Below are 16,474 nucleotides of genomic sequence, written 5' to 3'. Positions count from 1 at the left end.
TGTGCATTAGTGTACATCTTAATTTGAAGGAACCGTTGAAGGGAATTCAGCAGTGTCATGTCAGGATGTGTTTTCCCCAACTTGTGGATGATGTCATATCTCCAAGTGTCCTAGTACCTCTGAGGAAAGCAGAAGCAGAGGTAGAAGGGACTCCCCATTCAAGCCCCATTGTCTTTTCCTAGTTTCATCAGGAACCACGTGTTGCCATGTAATTCCATGTTGTCAGGTAATCTCCACTGCTAGCCATATTGACAGGCTGAGTGTAGGCTCCTGGCAGCATAATATGTGCTGTGGGAGGCTTTGTGCAAAGGGGCAATGCTCCAGCCTCCTCTGCCTCTGTCCAGCTCAAGGTTAAAGATATTACAAGCAGGGATCTTCCAGGATTTCCTTCTGTCACAGGGATGACTCCCAGTCTGCAGTGTCCCAGCACAAGAGAGCAGTCCAAGCCCATACAGGAATCTTGTAGCCCTTACAGTTAGGAAGCATTCAGCTACAATGAAAGAGAAGCACTGCACTTGAAATACTTTGATCATTTAACTTTGGTAAGAAGTCAAACAATAATCCAGACCAAGAGAAACAGTATATATCCATGATTTACATTCCTACCTGAAAAGTTGCTTGTGAGCTTGTGGGCCCCAAGTTGGGCAACACCCTGGGGGCTCCCCTGGCAGGGGAGTCCCTCCTGGAGCAGTTCTGTGTCAGGAACGAGAGACACATTGAACATTTTTGGTCTTCAGCTTCTGTTTATTATTATCTTATCAAAACTTCAGCACACTGTCTGCACCAGACTCTGCGTGCAGGAAAAACAGCACAAAAATGGCCAACAATCTCTTGTTACAAGGCCTTTTAAGTCTAATAAAAAACTAACCTTCCCACTTAAGAAGTGACACCTAAATTATTTTCCTTTCTACCCAATAACTGACCCCTAAAGACCCGCAATGTGGATTTTTCTACCCAATTGCAAGATACCACCTAAACCCAAGAAGAAAGAGGAAGAAGGAAGAAGAAAGAAGAAAGGAACTCAAGACAACACCCTATAGCCTCCATCTTGAACCCATCTAGAACATACTAAAAATCCTAAAACCTAAATTTCTCACTCATGTGGCATACTACACTACTCTCCACAATCTCTACAATCTATTTCACACTTTTGTGGTTTTTAGTTTACCTTGAGGCTTTGGAAGTTTTCTCCATGAATGAGGGTCGAAGTCAGTGTTCTCCTGGGGGTCAGAACACCCCAGAGCAGACAGAGAAATATTCCCAGTGCCCCGGGTTTCCACAGTTGCTCAGGAAATAAGTGAAAACTATGGCTGAGTAATGGAGGCAGTGGGAACTACAGGCAGTATCTTCTTAAGTCAAAGGTATGATAATGACCTGATGGTCCCAGGGAAACCCACAGGTGTGCAATCCATGTGGAACTCAGGTCTTTGCTGATTTGCTTTTTATTTCAAAATAGAAACTAGGACTTGAGCACATTTAGTCCTTTGGTATGTCAGGTATCTGACTTACTTGAACAGGTCCATTTTTTGCCCTTCTCCACAGCAAAAATTCACTCAGTGCAGAACAGTGATTTAGATTTTCCTCATTTTTTTGCCAGTTGTGTAATTTTGAATATGAAAATATTGTTATAGAATAATAGTTAAAACCCTCCCCTATCTACTGGCAGGTTTCACAGTTTTTTGGGTTGTGATTTTACAGGACCACTTGGAGACAGAAGGATCTCAGCAAGCTGGAGTCAATCCTGATGCTTCAGAAATTCTGCAAGTCAAGAGAAGGCAAATGCAGCTTTATCAGAAGTAAACAGAAGCATGACATAACATAAATAGATCTTCATCTTGTCCTGCAAATCGTGTAGCTTTTCCAGTTTTCTGGGAAACACAACAGATGGCATTTAAGAATTTTTGTTTTAAGAGGCAACCAAAACATTGCAATTTATAATTGATAATTTTATTTTTGTGTGGATACTTTGTGATTTATCACTGAATGTATTACAGATTCTGCTATTTATTTAAAGCTGTAAATGAAATTAGTACTAGATGACTGGCAGGCTCAGCTTTGTACCACTGATGGTAGAATATGAAATAATTTGTAATGAATAAATCAGGTGACTCTTATTCCATGTATGTAATTTTTGGATATTTTTGTGTTCCTGAAATATTGGCACCATTGACCTAAGAGAGTACAAAAGCAGGATTCAGGTGGTTTAGGAGATGAACAAGTCAAAGGCCAGTGGGGGAAAAGTTATCACTGACTTGCCAAAGGCAGGTCTTCTAGCAGACATCAGGGAATCTGTTCTAGACTATCAGGATGTATTCAGGTCACAATCAGTTCTTCAGTTTTTTTCAAACCTTCCAAAATAAAAATTCAGAATTACTCTTTGCAGTAGGGGTAGCTATTGACAGATTAGGTAGCTGCTTAGAGAAGGTTGTAAACCCCGGAATTCAAGTAAGAGTGACATTACTGTTTTAAGAAATTGACTCTTCACAAACAAGTCTATTCTTTATATCCTGATTTAATACCAATCCCTTGTTTTTTAAATTTCTGTGCAGAATCATAGGGCAGAATGATAACACAATTTTACAGGTACATTTTATGAGACCTCTCAAATTATCCAATGGCTTTAGACAGATTTTTTTAATAGCATTTAATACTACTAGCTTTCACTGGTTAAGTACATATAAGCCATCGTAGATCTGGAGCATAACATGTAATTATTCTCTAGTCAGGAATAAAGTGAATAATTCTAGTACTGAAAGTTTGTTTGGTTTTTCAATCTGAAATGCATCACTAATGAAATTTGTACTTATTTACTCACAAAAGTGCTTTTAAAAATAATTGTCCTGCCTGGTCTTCCCTCCTCAGGAAATTCCAAAGGCTGCAAACTTGCAAACTCAGTCACATGGTGATTCTTATGTGTGTGAGAAATGGTACTGACTTTAAGAGCACACACCAATAGCTTTGGTGAGTTCATAAAAAACACACCTTAGACAGAAGCATGAGGGGAAGAGGAAATGTCTGGCAGCAGCTGAGATGGGAGAATCTTCATGGCTTGAAAAGCAGATCTAGAAACATGATATCAAGGCCTTTGATTTGTTTGGGGAAGAAATGGAGTAGCTTTAATTTCCTATCTGTTTAACTACAAAATGTGGGCTTATTTCAAAGCCCACAACAGAAAAACTCTCACTGACATTCTTGCTAACACTCTTAAGGCTGTTTTCAAGATGGTGCTAAAGGATGTCCCATGTAGGCCATGAGAAAATATCAGTAATCTTTTTCATCAAAGATCAGGCATTTAGGGAATGAATAAAAACAGTAAAGCTCTCAATCTTACCATTTGTCATTCCAAAACTCTCTCCTAATGATGCGACCTTGATGAAGATTGAATTGCAGCGTTAATCCAAGTGGTAAATTTTGTCACCTGGGTATAAACTCCTGGCTTGTTTTTTAACCCACATCCTTCACCCCAGCTCACAAGGCCATACACATAGTAGGAGCCATTTTGTACACAAGTCAGCGGGCCTCCAGAGTCTCCCTGATGAAGGAAAGCACACATGTTCAAAGCATGAAGCAAAATAGTAACCGAAATCAGAATGCTTCTCTCTCATCACAAGACTTTGAAGCTGTAATTATGTTTTTTTCCTAACAGATGTACCATCAGATGCTGCTTAGCCCCTAAAGTGGACTTGCAGTTCTGTGACCAGGTCAAATGATAGCAGACTTTTTGGATGTAAGTTTTCATTTTCTTCCAGTCTGTGATATAAATCTGACAAGGTCACATGAAATTTCCCAGGCGTGAAAGTACCAGGAATTCAGAGCCTGAGCTCAGAAAGATAAAGATGTGATCCCTGGCATTACTGAAAACTTAAGCTGTCTCACATGCCTCAAAATAGCCTTATTCTGAGTTGTTTGCTCATTTTTTTGTTGCATTTCTGATTTCTATTGCAAAATATACTTTACAGTGGTAATTTGCACGTTAGGAAGTCTTGTTCAAACTGTTTCCTACCTTTTAATGGTATAAGTATGAACTTGTTTCACATTTGTGTTAGCTGTAATGCAAAGAAACATCAATATTGACTCCCTGCAAACCTTAGCTCTGATAGTGAAAATCAGATTAGTATTGGCAGTCGAGGTAGAGGCCATAACAAAATTGAGGGGAAAAAAGAGCAAGTTTTCAGGTTATTATGACAAACTGCCTCAGAAGTCTCTTGATTCCACAGATCCACCTGTAGGTGACAGTGGCAATATTAGCTCTAAGGATGGACGGCTTAAAGTGTACTGCAGAAAAACTGTTGAAATACATTGATGTGAGAACAGATACATATGCAGCACATTGCCAAAGTTCTGCACAGTCTGACTCTTTACACAAAAAATTAGTGCTCAAATACAGAAAAAGCAACAGACCTGACAAGAATCGATTCCAGATTTCCGAAGGTTTCCTGCACAAAACATGCTATCATCCAGTTTGTCATCATGTAGTTTGGGTTCATTGCATTTCCTCTGCGAAATCAGCTTGACATTGGCATCTAACAGCTGGTGGGATGGGTCACCTATGGGATGTGCACCAAAACAATGAAGTCACTTTCTTCCCATTCCTGTCATAATTCAAAATACAATTGAATTCAAAATACAAGCTTGCTTGGCAAACAGATGAGATGGGGGAAGAGAAGAGGGCATGCATGTGCTAGCCTGGGAAGGAAAGAACTATCTGGCTAAAATGATAAGTTTCCAATGAGGTGGAGCCTGAAGTTTCACTCAGGACAGAGTTGTTGTCTAAATAAGTCAGGTATTCAGAATTTGGTTCCAATCAACTCTCTCTGTGTAATCCTGCTTTTCCAAGGTTCTGTTGTCTGCAGCTCCCAGAGGTCCCCATGGGACTTTGAGCTGCTCAGCACTTCTAAGACTGCTACTATTAGATGCTTTAACATGCAAGCTAATGAAACAGATGAAAACTGAAAATCATACAATATTTAAGGGCAATGATTAATTACAGTGAATCTAAAGACATAACTTGACATCTAAAGGCAATAGCCTTAGTTTCAAAGTACTACATCTGTAGATAATTAAAGGTGGTTTATAAGTTTGGTTCTTCTTGAGTTTCAGGAAATATTCCATTTCTGCAGTGATTTCCTGAAATGCTAATAATAGCTCTGCTCAAAGAAGGAGCCATTTAGTTTGAACACGTACAGGGTACTTGATATTCTTTGTTGGGGGGAAAATCTCATAAAACCCCCCTTACCCTTTTTAAGGGAGACTTTTTATTTGGAACTTTTAAAAAAATGTCCATTAAATTCTGTTGGCACATTCTGATCAAATGAACACACTTGTCTCTTGTGGACTTCAGTGGGAGTTATATGAAGGGAGAATTCGGTCCCATGTAGCGTATCAGGCTGTATCAGTCACAAAGCACTAGGACACCTACTGCAGCCTCAGTGACACATTTACCTTCTGTTGCTTTACAGCAACACATCAATCAGAACATGAGATAATGCATTTTTCAGAAAATTGCCATTATCTTTTTTTGAGCATAATAATTCCTCCCCTTAGGATTTACCGTGGGTAAGAAAAGGTTTTGGATAGAGCTAGTTGAACTTGAAAAGCTTGGGATGGTTTTTTATTTTTCAGTTCATCTGAAGGTCCAGATGCTGCTTCCAAAAAGCTTTATCTGACCCAATGGGCTGGAAAACCATGTGAAAATTCCTGTCTTTCTTGGTCCTGTCTTGAAACACACAAGCTATACAGTAGCCTCTCTTGATACTGCCTCGCTTCTGTAGCTGATTTCAGACGAGACCATGACATGGAGAGATGGATGGCAGGCTAAAAAATGCATCAGTCATCAGAACTCTGAAAGGTTTGGTTGATTTAGCAGTTGCAGATTTCTGTTAATGAGTAATTTGCATGGCATGGTTTAGCTAACTTTATTTTTGAATTCCATGTCTTGGTTTCAGTAGTGTCTAGGTCCTCATTTGGGTCTGTCAATTGCTACTGAAAGTAGCAGCCCACCTTGCCACTGGAGTACCCACCAAAATCCAGTTAGCCCACAAGTACCTGTCTCTGTATCGCCCCATCCAGAAATGAAGCAGGAGGTCCCAGCAGGAAGGAAGAAGTCAGGGAGACATGCTATTTTCACATACTTTGTTTCCACTGCACAGTAACCGTCAACAGGCTGCAGTTTAAGTAGAGCTGGAGAGGAGATAAACAATAAGAAAAAGTATTTGGAGCTAACTTTGATCCCTAACTATTGTTAGCAGGTGTTACCATGCCAAGCTGCATAAACCCAACATTCCATTTGCCCCCCTATGCTGGACCTGTTCCTATTGTTTGGCTCCTCCCAAGTTGTGACTTCTGCCTGCCCATCACAATTTACATCCCAGGATTCATACGGGTCTAGATCACAGTTTGGCCTGATCATTTCCAGAGCATAGTCTCAATGAGAATTTTGCATTGACTTTAGTGGGAGAGAGGCACTTCAAACAACAAAGGTTGGAGGTGAGCCACGAGAATATCAAATAAAGGATTTACCAATATCGTTGTATAGGGCATGATCCCTCTCCTCTCTGTATTTCCCATGTAAAATTATTTGCACTGCATCAAATATTTGCTCATGATCCTCTTTCTTCTTGAGGTTCTGCTTGCCAAGGATGACTTGGATCTTTGTTTTTGAGTTTCTGGAAAAAAAAAAAAAAGTCATTTATATACAGACATTTTATATCAGTGGTGGTGTAAACCTGCATTTTTAGTAACAAGAAGTCAAGATATTTCTGCCTGTTGTAAAGCTTGGCCAGAGATTTCCTAAAATCATTATAGGAAGGCTTAGATAGGAAAGCAGTGGTGTTGGAAAATGTATGTGCTCTTAACTTATTGCAATCATGAAATAAAGTGATTTAAAGCTGCATGTACATGATTTTGTTTGCATTTTAGGGCAGAGTAGCAGTGTGCACAGTCTATTACTGTGGCAGTGATGATGAGTGGCAGCTCATATAGCCATGGGAGTAGAGTTGCTTGCCATTGTCTGAGCATATTTTAAATCATATGTGTTGAAATTATTTCCAGTGTGTAATTTACCTGTTTCCTAGGGTGGTGGTTTCCAACTGATTCAATACAAGTGTTGAAGGAAATGTAATATTCTAAGCCAGCTGACACAGAAAAAAATTAAAGCTAAGTGCATATTTTGACTGTTTTGAAGAACTTAATTCTGATGTAATAGGTGATGTAACAGGTGATATTGGGATTGCTTATGGCATCCCAATATCTCCTGAAGTTTGCATAGAATTCTTCTCTTACACATCGCAAAATCTTCCTACTTTCCTCCTTTTTTCCTCTCACACAACTTCTTTAGCTCATTTTGTTTGAATGGGGCCTAAATTTGTTATTTTCAGTTATTTCCCATTTTCAAGCATATAAACCTTTTTTTTGAATGCGTTCATTTTTTTTTCTGTCCACACATGTGTTTCCCTTTCAATTTGACTCCTAGCAATCATGTTGATTGCAAATAAGTTGGATACCAAGCTGTCTTCACTAACCATTCTGATTTTTATACATTTATCTACCCTAAAGATAGGACATGCACCTACTCAAGGCAGTGTGCAGCAGTAAGAACCCAGCATGATTTAATTAGCACTCCACCACAGAAATGTTCATTCCCATCTGGAGTCTGTCTCTGCAGTGATGCCATCCAGGGATGTTTTCCAGGTGTAGCCTTGGATCCACCATAGATCTTCTTGAGTGTCCTACGAACTTCTGGTTGTCCACATGTTTGGAATATTTCAGGGGGGTCTGTAGGGGGTTCTGTTGGGGTCTCTTCAGCTGCATTGGAAGAGACAGCAGATGTACAATGCAGAGTTAATATCAGACTGGAAGGGTTAAGCAGCAGGGAGTTGCCTGCTGCTCTAGACCACCTACATGCTGCCAAATCACTTGCTTCTAATTCTTTACCTGAGCAGGGTGAAACATCACAGTATTCCCAGTCCACTTCATTATTTTTCCTGATGTAGCACCAGGGTTTTTCATCCTCATCAGGATTCCTGAAGGGAACAGTTGAGAGAATCAGCCAGTGGGATGGGGGAAATCTTCATGAAATTAGTGAAGGAGCTGAGGATTCTTAGGGGGAAGCTTCATGTTCCCATATGGGAGATGAACAAAGATAATATTTCATAAGATTGACAAAGAAGAGGCCTGAGTGAGGCATACAATACTGCCATTTTACTATTCCCATGCCTATTCCCTATCTTAGCCATATGAAAAATGTGGGACTGGTTCAAAACAAAGAGGGCAGCTTCTGGAAGCCTCATATCAGCATGGTTAGAGAAGGCATCTCTAACATTCTGGTGTTTTATGGGCAGGCAGTGTCTAAAAAGATGTGAGATCTTAACACCATCAGTTTCTTAAATTCGTGAGCAGTTTGTTCTCAAGGATCTCTTTGATACAGACCTCTACAGCTGCTTCTTCAAAATATTACCTGCAGAAGTTGTGTTCACCAATGCCATATGAGTCAGCATCCTCCATAAAGGCATTAAAAGGATGGTCCAAGAGATGGTGGGAATTCCAGTGCAGGCAGGTCCTACCATTTTCTGCTTGGTTCACTCTACCTCTATATGTAGAGGAGTCCTCTTCATAACAATCATTTGGTCCTGTAGAAAGACAATGCTTATATGAAAATGACTTTTGTGTTGCTCTTTACTCAAAGTGGTTCCTCTTCCTTCCCTTTCTTGTCCTACATTCATTTTATGGAGGATCAGAAGTACCTACTGGGACAAGTAATTATGTTTCTTATTGCACACAGGCCAGAAGTTAGAATAATGTCCCAACATCTAGCTTGATTGACTTCAAATGTCACCTATCAGAAGCAGGCCCCTCAGCCTAAAGAGTCACAGGCAACTGGGCAGGCATCTTCGCTACATCAGATTTTGAATGTTTAAGGAAATCCCAACATTTCTTCCCAACACGTCTTGTGATGTGCAGCCTCTGAGGACCTCTGGACCTCACTTCTTATATACCAGTGGGACCTTGCCAAAGCACACTTAGAAAACACCAAGGTGGGAACTGTTTCAAGTCCCTTTGCCAGCAGTAGCTGCAGAAGTCAGCCTCTTCCTCTGACCCTCTCTCCAAGGTCCCCGGTGCCCCGGTGTAGTCAGGCTCTTGGACCAGTGACAAGAGGTCACCACAGGAATCGCATCAGCTAGTCTGGCTGCAGGGGGAAGCCAGCCCCTGGCTCTCTGGAGGTTCAGCCCTCCCCCTGAGGGGCTGTGACATACCGATCTCACAGAATCTCCCTCTGAAAGGTTCAGGGCACTCGCAGGTGAATTTTGATCTGTATCTGTTCCGTTTGCAGGTGCCTCCATTTTTGCAAGGGTTTGGGCTGCACTGTTTGGATGCTGTCAATGTGCAAAACACAGAACAGCCTTGTCAATGTGCTGAACACTACACAGCCACTCGCATCCCAATGGAAACTGGGGAGAGCTCCCACTCAGCCTGTTGGTTCTGAGTTCTCATGATACCTTGTGGAATGGGGGTTTACCAGTGACTGAACCACCACCCTCAAATCAAACACAACTCATCACTGGCCAGGCCCATGGATGGGAGCTGCAGCATTACTAGGGCAGGATCACCCTCTGCAGTGGGTGATTTCCCACTGCAGACTGGCCATGGTGCTGTCCCCACCACAATTTGTGCCCAGCTGAGTGCTCACCACGCTGGCAGGAGGGTCTCTTGTAGGGAGGCTTGCAGCTGCACTTAAAATAGGGTGGGGTTAATATAATCAGGCAGTCACCAAAGTGGCAGTTCTTCTCCAGACACATGTCCTCCACTGTGGAAAACACACATAAAGTACATAATCAGCATTTGTGTGTGCACAAAAGCTGTGCCCTTGCAGGGATCATGGCAAGATGCCTTCCCTTGATGGTCCAAGGAAGCTTTCATTTGGCAGATGTGGACTTGGGATCTCATTTCTTGTTAACAGCATCTATGGCAAAAAATCTGTGTACCAATGAGCAGCTCCCCACTGCCCACCTTGCAGGGCACAGAGGAGCACTCTCTGCACTCCTGAAGTTTATTTTACTGGATGCTCTTTAGACAGACTTTGGCCTGGATGAGGTCCTAAGAACTATGGACATGACTGCTCTGGGCTGTCAGAACACTCAGCTCAGCAAACAGCAGGTTTATAAAGTTGCAACAGTAGCATTAACTGCCAAAATAAGGAGTGTAGGTTAGCAAAAGAGCCATTACCTTTTTCACATGTAGTCCCACCGTATGGCTTGGGGCAGTGACAGCTGAAGTCACTTCCTCTGGCTTCACACGTACCACCATTCTTGCAGGGGTTGGAGGAGCATGAGTCTGCAGAGGTAAGGATGAAGATCTTTCAGTCTCTCAACCCTCATCACCTGCTTTTTCTTCTTGCATTTTGTGGTCGCAGGAGTCTGTCTTCCTGGGCACAGCATCCTGTGTAACAAGTGCTGTGCTTGTGCATCAACTCAGCACCCACAGGAGTGGTATGATTTGCTGCAGAGTTTATTCCAAGCTGCAGTGGCTCATAGCTTTAGGTCTGGAGATCCTCTATTCCCTTGCCCTATTACAGAGTTGTAATGGGACAAATCCCTTCCTTTGAGCAGAGATAGGCAACTTCCCTGCCTCTCCTTTTGAGTCCCCTGAGCAATCTCTAGGATCCTTTCCTGTTCTCCTGAAGTTTGGCAAACAAAAAATGAAAAGGAAATAAAACCCCTGCAACTGATAAAAGAAGAAGAAGAAAAAAAAAAAAAAAAAAAAAAAGAAACCTGCTCTACATTTGGTTCCTAGCATAAATACAGAACATATATCCCATGAAAACAGCAATTACATCTTACAGTGTCTATAGACAAATAAGCCTGTGCTTTTTTGTAGTAGCAATCAGAAATGTTCTGCATGATCAGAATCCATCCTGTGAAACCTGGAGATAAAACACAGGATCCTTACAAGAGAAATACAAAGAAGAACACTGCAAACGATTCTCCTAACTCATCCCTTTGATGCCAGCATTTCGAGAGCAGGCTGGCAGCCAGGCCTGCCACACTCATGCTTCAAGCACAGGGTTGGGATTTTACCCCTTCCTTGCCTTCCTGCCCACCCCTGACAGGTACCTTCCATGTCAAAGATGTCACCTAATGATCTCTTGATCCAGCTAAATTCCTCCGATAGCTCCTGCTGGAGGTTAGTGTCCTGATTCGGTTCTGTAGAGTAGTAATAGTTCTCATAGTCATCAGCCTCATCTGCAGGGAGGGGTGAGAGGAGAGTGAAAGAACAGAGGAATTAAAATTGGAAGGAGACAAATTATGAAAGAAGTTATTCCTGAGATGGACAGTACTTTTCCCTTTCAGCTCATTTGGGATGTCAGTGGGTTTAATGAACATCCTGAGGACCAAAGACGCTGTTCGGCTCTTCCTTGGCATAGGCAGAGCTCATCTAGTGCTCAGTATGGCCATCCTGAGCACAGCTGGACCCAGTGCTGCCCTCGAGGATGCTCCTGGAGGGCACTGGGGCTCTGGCTGCCCAGTTGGCTCCTCTGGTGACAGCCAGGATGCCCAGAGGGGATGCAGACCAGGCTCTTCAGGCAAAAGCATAAGGAGCCCTCTTTGTGGTACCACAGCCAGGGCAGATGATGAGGCTGGTACCAGCACAAAAAGATATTATTCAGGTTCCTGTAAGAAGAAGGGATTTTCTTTGTCCAGCTGCTTTGCTGACCATCACCACTGCTGCTGCAGAACGAGGCAGGGCCCTCCCCAGCACAGGGGCCCCGCTGTGTGCGGGGACACAGAGTCCCAGTCTGAGCAATCAGGGGGAGCAGAGGGCCCACGGCACCTGCAAAAACTCCGTGACTTCTCACCCACAAAACAGCCTCCGAGCCGTGAGGGCCTGGCACTGCAGACACGTGCTGAGGAGCCCATCCCTGCCTCTGCCAGCCCGAGGCCTACAGGAGCCAGAGGACTCCCGGAGCCCGCGGGGAGCGTGGCTCTGCCAGCCGCGCAGGGGGTGTTTGATTAAAGTGGACTGGCGGCTCCTTGCACAGGTACAGCTCTTGCCAGTGGAAGCCACTCCAGTGTTTCAGAGACAAGCTGTGGTAATGAGCAAAGCTAAGCTACGTACAGAGACATTTTAAAAAGCTCTCCCCTAGGGCTGGACCGATGGCCCCATGGATAATGCTCTGCCTTGAACTGATTATCGACTGCATTATCTTAGTTTTCTCTCCTCATTCATTCACTTGCAGCCTTTATCTTTATTCTTTCTTTGCTTCTGAAAAAAAGAAAGAAATTTCACATTTGTACAATGGATGTTTTATATTTCATATTAAAATAGAACCATCTTTTTTCTTTTTTTTTCCTACATGCCAACTCTCGTTTCTCACAAAAAAAAAAAATAGAGGAAAGTTTCACCTCATTTATTGCTATGTCAAGTCAAGACTCCTTTTCCTCAGCTCATTATTTCCACAGGAGCTGAGTCTCGACTATGTGCAAGTGTTGCAGAAGTGTGCGCCTTGCTGAGGAACAGAAGGATCTTGCTGAAAGATAAGGACATTGTCTACACTGAAAAAAATTAAAATTAATGTGATGTAGTTAAGGAAGAAAAACAAAAAGGAAGTTTTGCCTGAAATGCAGCCTCCAAGTTCACTTTGTTGGAGAGGAGATTTTGCAAACGACTTGAGGTTGAGGGAACTGTCTGAAGTAGTCTGATTTTGTATCCCCTGTTTATTTTCAGAATCTTAGAGAGGCATGCTGGCTTTTATTCCACAGATGCTGTCTGGAGGATCGGGTATCCTTTTTTATGGAAAAATATACCTGCTAAAAGTTATGAAGGATGAACAGGGGAGTGACAACTGCGAAAGGCAGACTGAAAACATGCCAGCATGCTTTACAGAGGCTGGTGAAGACTCTTCTGAATCAACAGAGGAAAAATTAGTGCCCTGAATGAGCACAAATAGCTAAGCCATTGTAGAATCATCTACCCTGGTTTTTAAGCCAACTGCTCTGTGTGTGTTTTTAAGAAATGACACTACTGTCACTTGATTTTTGTTTGGCATGATTTCTCAGCAACAGATTAATCATTTATTAAGCATACTTATGTAATTACTTGACATGTTAGGAACGATTTTTAAGTTCATCTCTTCTGTAAACAAGACGGCCAAGATGTAATTCACATTTTGCAAGATGTGCTTCTGGTGGCTCTGAGAGGTTTGGGGGCACAATCCTCCATGTGCACTGATGGGGCAGTTTTGGGAGAGGCTATAGCACACCTGAGGCCAGTTGGGCACCCAGCAGCCCTTGAAGTGGGCAGCTTCAGGTAGCCAGGGCTGAGGTAAAGCAGCCAACCCTGAGCAACCCCCTCAAGGGCTGGCAATTACCATTCCAAGAAATGTAATGGCCAAGGCATGGAGTTCAGGGTGCATGTGGAAAAGGCTCAGAAGACATCAGCAAACCCTATTGGGTACCCTGTCCCCCATGTGGATATAGGAATCAGGAAGCTGAGGTTACTGGCTGGGAAACCAGCCAAGGTGATGTAAGAGTGCAACAGATCTGAGAAATGACCAGTGTCCCTGCTTTCCCCATTGCTATCCTTCATGAAACTGAGAAACAGACATAGCTCCTACAGGTCACATAAATGATGTTTCCCATCTCCCACTTGTTCCATGTCATCTCCAGCTGCATGAAGCAGTGAAAAACAAAGACCAGAAAACTCTCACTGGGGCATATGATTTCAAACTAAGTGATGTCTTCTTATTTATCACTGTTCTGACACTAAATAACTATTTGGCTTCCACATATCTTATTTAAGAAGTGCTCCCATTCCATTTTTTTAAATTATTCATAACAAGCCATAGGTTTAGTAAAGCAAAAGCAACACTTTTTTTTATCTGAGCACATAATTAAAGCACAAAGTCTGATCACTGGTTGATTTAAACATATTACTAAATCAGAGTGTTCGTTCTTTGTAAGTGCTGGAAAACCTTAACATGCTTAAAAAAGCAATGATCTGACATTTGTCACTGAAATGTGACTATTACATGAAATTAAATTAGACATCCTGCATGCAAATTTTCAAAGAATAACTTTCCTCTGTGTAGTACAAAAAATCCCCCCATAATTGATAGACAGAGATTGACTTTTAAAGCTTCAAATCAGCTTTGAGGTCTGGGTGATCTTTTAAACTGTGCAAGCTTTCATCTGCAGTTTTTCACATTGTCAAGAGCTGTCAATCAAGCAATGGATTTCTGATCAATATCCCCTTGTTCATTAGCTGACACGGGCTCTCTGTTACGGAGAGAACAGATACCCCAATGCCGACAGTCACACTGTTTTCAAAACCTTCCCTGGATCAAGTGATGACTAATGTTCCAAGTGGGAAAGTGATGCATTAGGATGCCATCGGGTGACCTGAATTGCGAGGTAACTTTGTTGGACTGCAGTTGTCAAGATGAGTGATGTGCAGAGTTAAAGCCTATTGCCAACACACATCAAGAGTGCCAGAAAGTACCCAGCATTTATTCAAGCTCTCTGAACCTCTGGAGACTGACTGAAATCTGGCCTAATTTAAGCAGGATGAGTTTTCCTACCACCCCCCTAAATACTTTTTGTCCCCAGCTCTGAGATTATTGCAGTCTTATTTTTATGAGGCTGAAATCCTGACTGTATTTTAAATAATGAGATATTCCACATTTACTTCTGCAGAGATGAGACCTCACAGTATTTCCTCCCTCCCAAGCAGGCTGTGGCTGGGAGTAGCTGCAGCTTCAGAAAGAAGGGAGAGCAGCTAACAACAAAGCCAGAAAGCTTTTCAAATAGTTTTGTGGCTGTTACTTAAAAGCAGTTTTGCAGCACTTTTTTCCTCAGAGGGATGGATGTGGGGTGAAGGAGTGGAGGCATTAAGGGGGATGGGGAGTAGGAGATTTTAGGAACAGTGGGGGGACAGATGTAGGACCATACACCATAAGGCAGGGAATGAGTTAAGAAATTGTTAAAGGGATAAGCTACCATCAAAAAGCAGATCAACCAGTTTGCACAAGGCTGTGCAAACCCTGAATCAAGTGCATGACTGTGGCCAAATATTTGCAGAACCCAAATACTGAGCTCAGACATAAAAATGATGTGGAAATTTGTTTTCTACACACAGGTTGTTAGAACAGTAACACTGATTTGGGCACTGCTGTATGAGTAACAAGATTTCTGGTTTGACTTAAAAGCCCAAATACCACTGGAATGAACAGGAATGCAGATGAATAATGAGTGCATACTAAAATCCACCTTATTATTTTGAAGGAAAAGGAGCAAAATTATTGTAATATTTAATTAGATATGCATTATAAACTCAGGTCTAACAGCCACTGAAATCAAGAAAATAAAGAGCAGGGCTTACCTGCAAAAATACCAAATTTATCAGTAAAACCGTAACCTTCTACATGGACCACGTAGGCTGTGAAAGGGTGTACAAATCCTCACACATCCTACACATCCTCACACAATATTCATCACAGCTTTTCCCTTATCAACATCTTAATGCGACACAGCCTTTAACGATTTTTACTTGCATGGGCTTGTTTCTGAATCTTCTAGCACTTAGGACTAAGCCTTGCAGGGATAAGTTCCACAGTTAGTTGCATGCTGCAAAGGAAAGTCAGCCTTCATTTATTTGACCTCCAGTTTTGATCCCAAACTAGGCTCTTTGCTTATCCTTCTGTGAGGTTTGCAGCCCAGCACCATGACCTCTCCTCCAGACCATGGCCCACTGTACCACCCATGAGTCCCCAAAGAACAAGAAGACAGAGAATGGCAGAAAAGTCCTGGTTTGGGACAGAATTGAGAGTTCCAGGTGTGATCCAGGAGAACCCTGTGATCAGCTGCACGTTGGTACTGCTGCTGTACCTCTGTTTTTGTCTCCAGTGTGTCAGACACACTCCTGGCTGGGACATGATGCAGCATTGTCTCCTGCACTGACAGAGCACATGTGGGGGTCTGAAAGAACTCACCATATTACTTGTCCAAAGTCAAACAGACTTTCTACTTGATCATAGACCATATTTTAGGCACAGCAAGGCTCTCTATGAAGTTAATATAATTCAGCACTGGGCACTAGTGAAGGGTCTTGATGAACCAGGTTGTCAGCCTCTCAGTTTTGTGGCAGGCAGAAATTGAAATGAAGAAACTGAAACCACTTACCCTCCATCATGTTGGCCCCGAAGGAAGAATGAGAAGCCTGCATGAGATAATAAAGGTCAGAGAGTCATTTTCTGGATAAAGCAGAAGCCAGCACACAGCTTTGCTTACAGTACAAAGATTCTGTTTGCCTGTAGTGCTGGACATCCAGATAAGGCTGTTCCCCCCCTCCACTTTGGAGCTAACTGACCTAGATTTTAAGAGCTCTTTGAAAAGGGTAACAAAATGTCAACAACCCATGGGAGACGTCTGGCTTTTCCAAGCATACAGTCTAAGCTGCTAGGCTGGTCTGATTTGGGGCAAAC

The 16,474-nt window shown here is 42.4% G+C and overlaps 2 protein-coding genes across 4 annotated transcripts in view; one reads left to right on the top strand and one right to left on the bottom strand.

Annotated features, from left to right (window-relative positions):
- The window catches only part of NRAP (nebulin related anchoring protein), a 48,311-nt gene extending 46,197 nt beyond the window's left edge, over nucleotides 1-2,114 (top strand). For all 3 annotated transcript variants that reach the window (XM_068198078.1, XM_068198079.1, XM_068198077.1), the window contains one exon: nucleotides 1,699-2,114. In XM_068198078.1, the coding sequence (XP_068054179.1) occupies nucleotides 1,699-1,800 (102 nt within the window). In that variant the 3' untranslated portion in view covers nucleotides 1,801-2,114. The remainder of the gene's footprint in view (nucleotides 1-1,698) is intronic.
- On the bottom strand, nucleotides 1,287-16,182 carry HABP2 (hyaluronan binding protein 2). The gene is made up of 14 exons (XM_068198563.1): nucleotides 16,173-16,182; nucleotides 15,373-15,429; nucleotides 11,109-11,237; nucleotides 10,222-10,329; nucleotides 9,686-9,802; nucleotides 9,252-9,371; nucleotides 8,456-8,627; nucleotides 7,933-8,021; nucleotides 7,572-7,803; nucleotides 6,520-6,665; nucleotides 6,046-6,180; nucleotides 4,402-4,547; nucleotides 3,332-3,532; nucleotides 1,287-1,758 (listed from the first exon to the last, which is right to left on the bottom strand). Exons 1-13 carry the CDS (start codon nucleotides 16,180-16,182, stop codon nucleotides 3,356-3,358), a joined length of 1,638 nt encoding a protein of 545 aa, XP_068054664.1. The 3' UTR covers nucleotides 1,287-1,758; nucleotides 3,332-3,355.
- Nucleotides 16,183-16,474: the final 292 nt, after the last annotated feature.

This window comes from Anomalospiza imberbis, chromosome 8 (assembly GCF_031753505.1).
Source record: "Anomalospiza imberbis isolate Cuckoo-Finch-1a 21T00152 chromosome 8, ASM3175350v1, whole genome shotgun sequence".
In the NCBI taxonomy this organism is placed as follows: Eukaryota; Metazoa; Chordata; class Aves; order Passeriformes; family Viduidae; genus Anomalospiza; species Anomalospiza imberbis.
The sequence above is the reverse complement of the archived record's forward strand: the minus strand, read 5'-3'. Positions and strand labels throughout refer to the sequence as shown.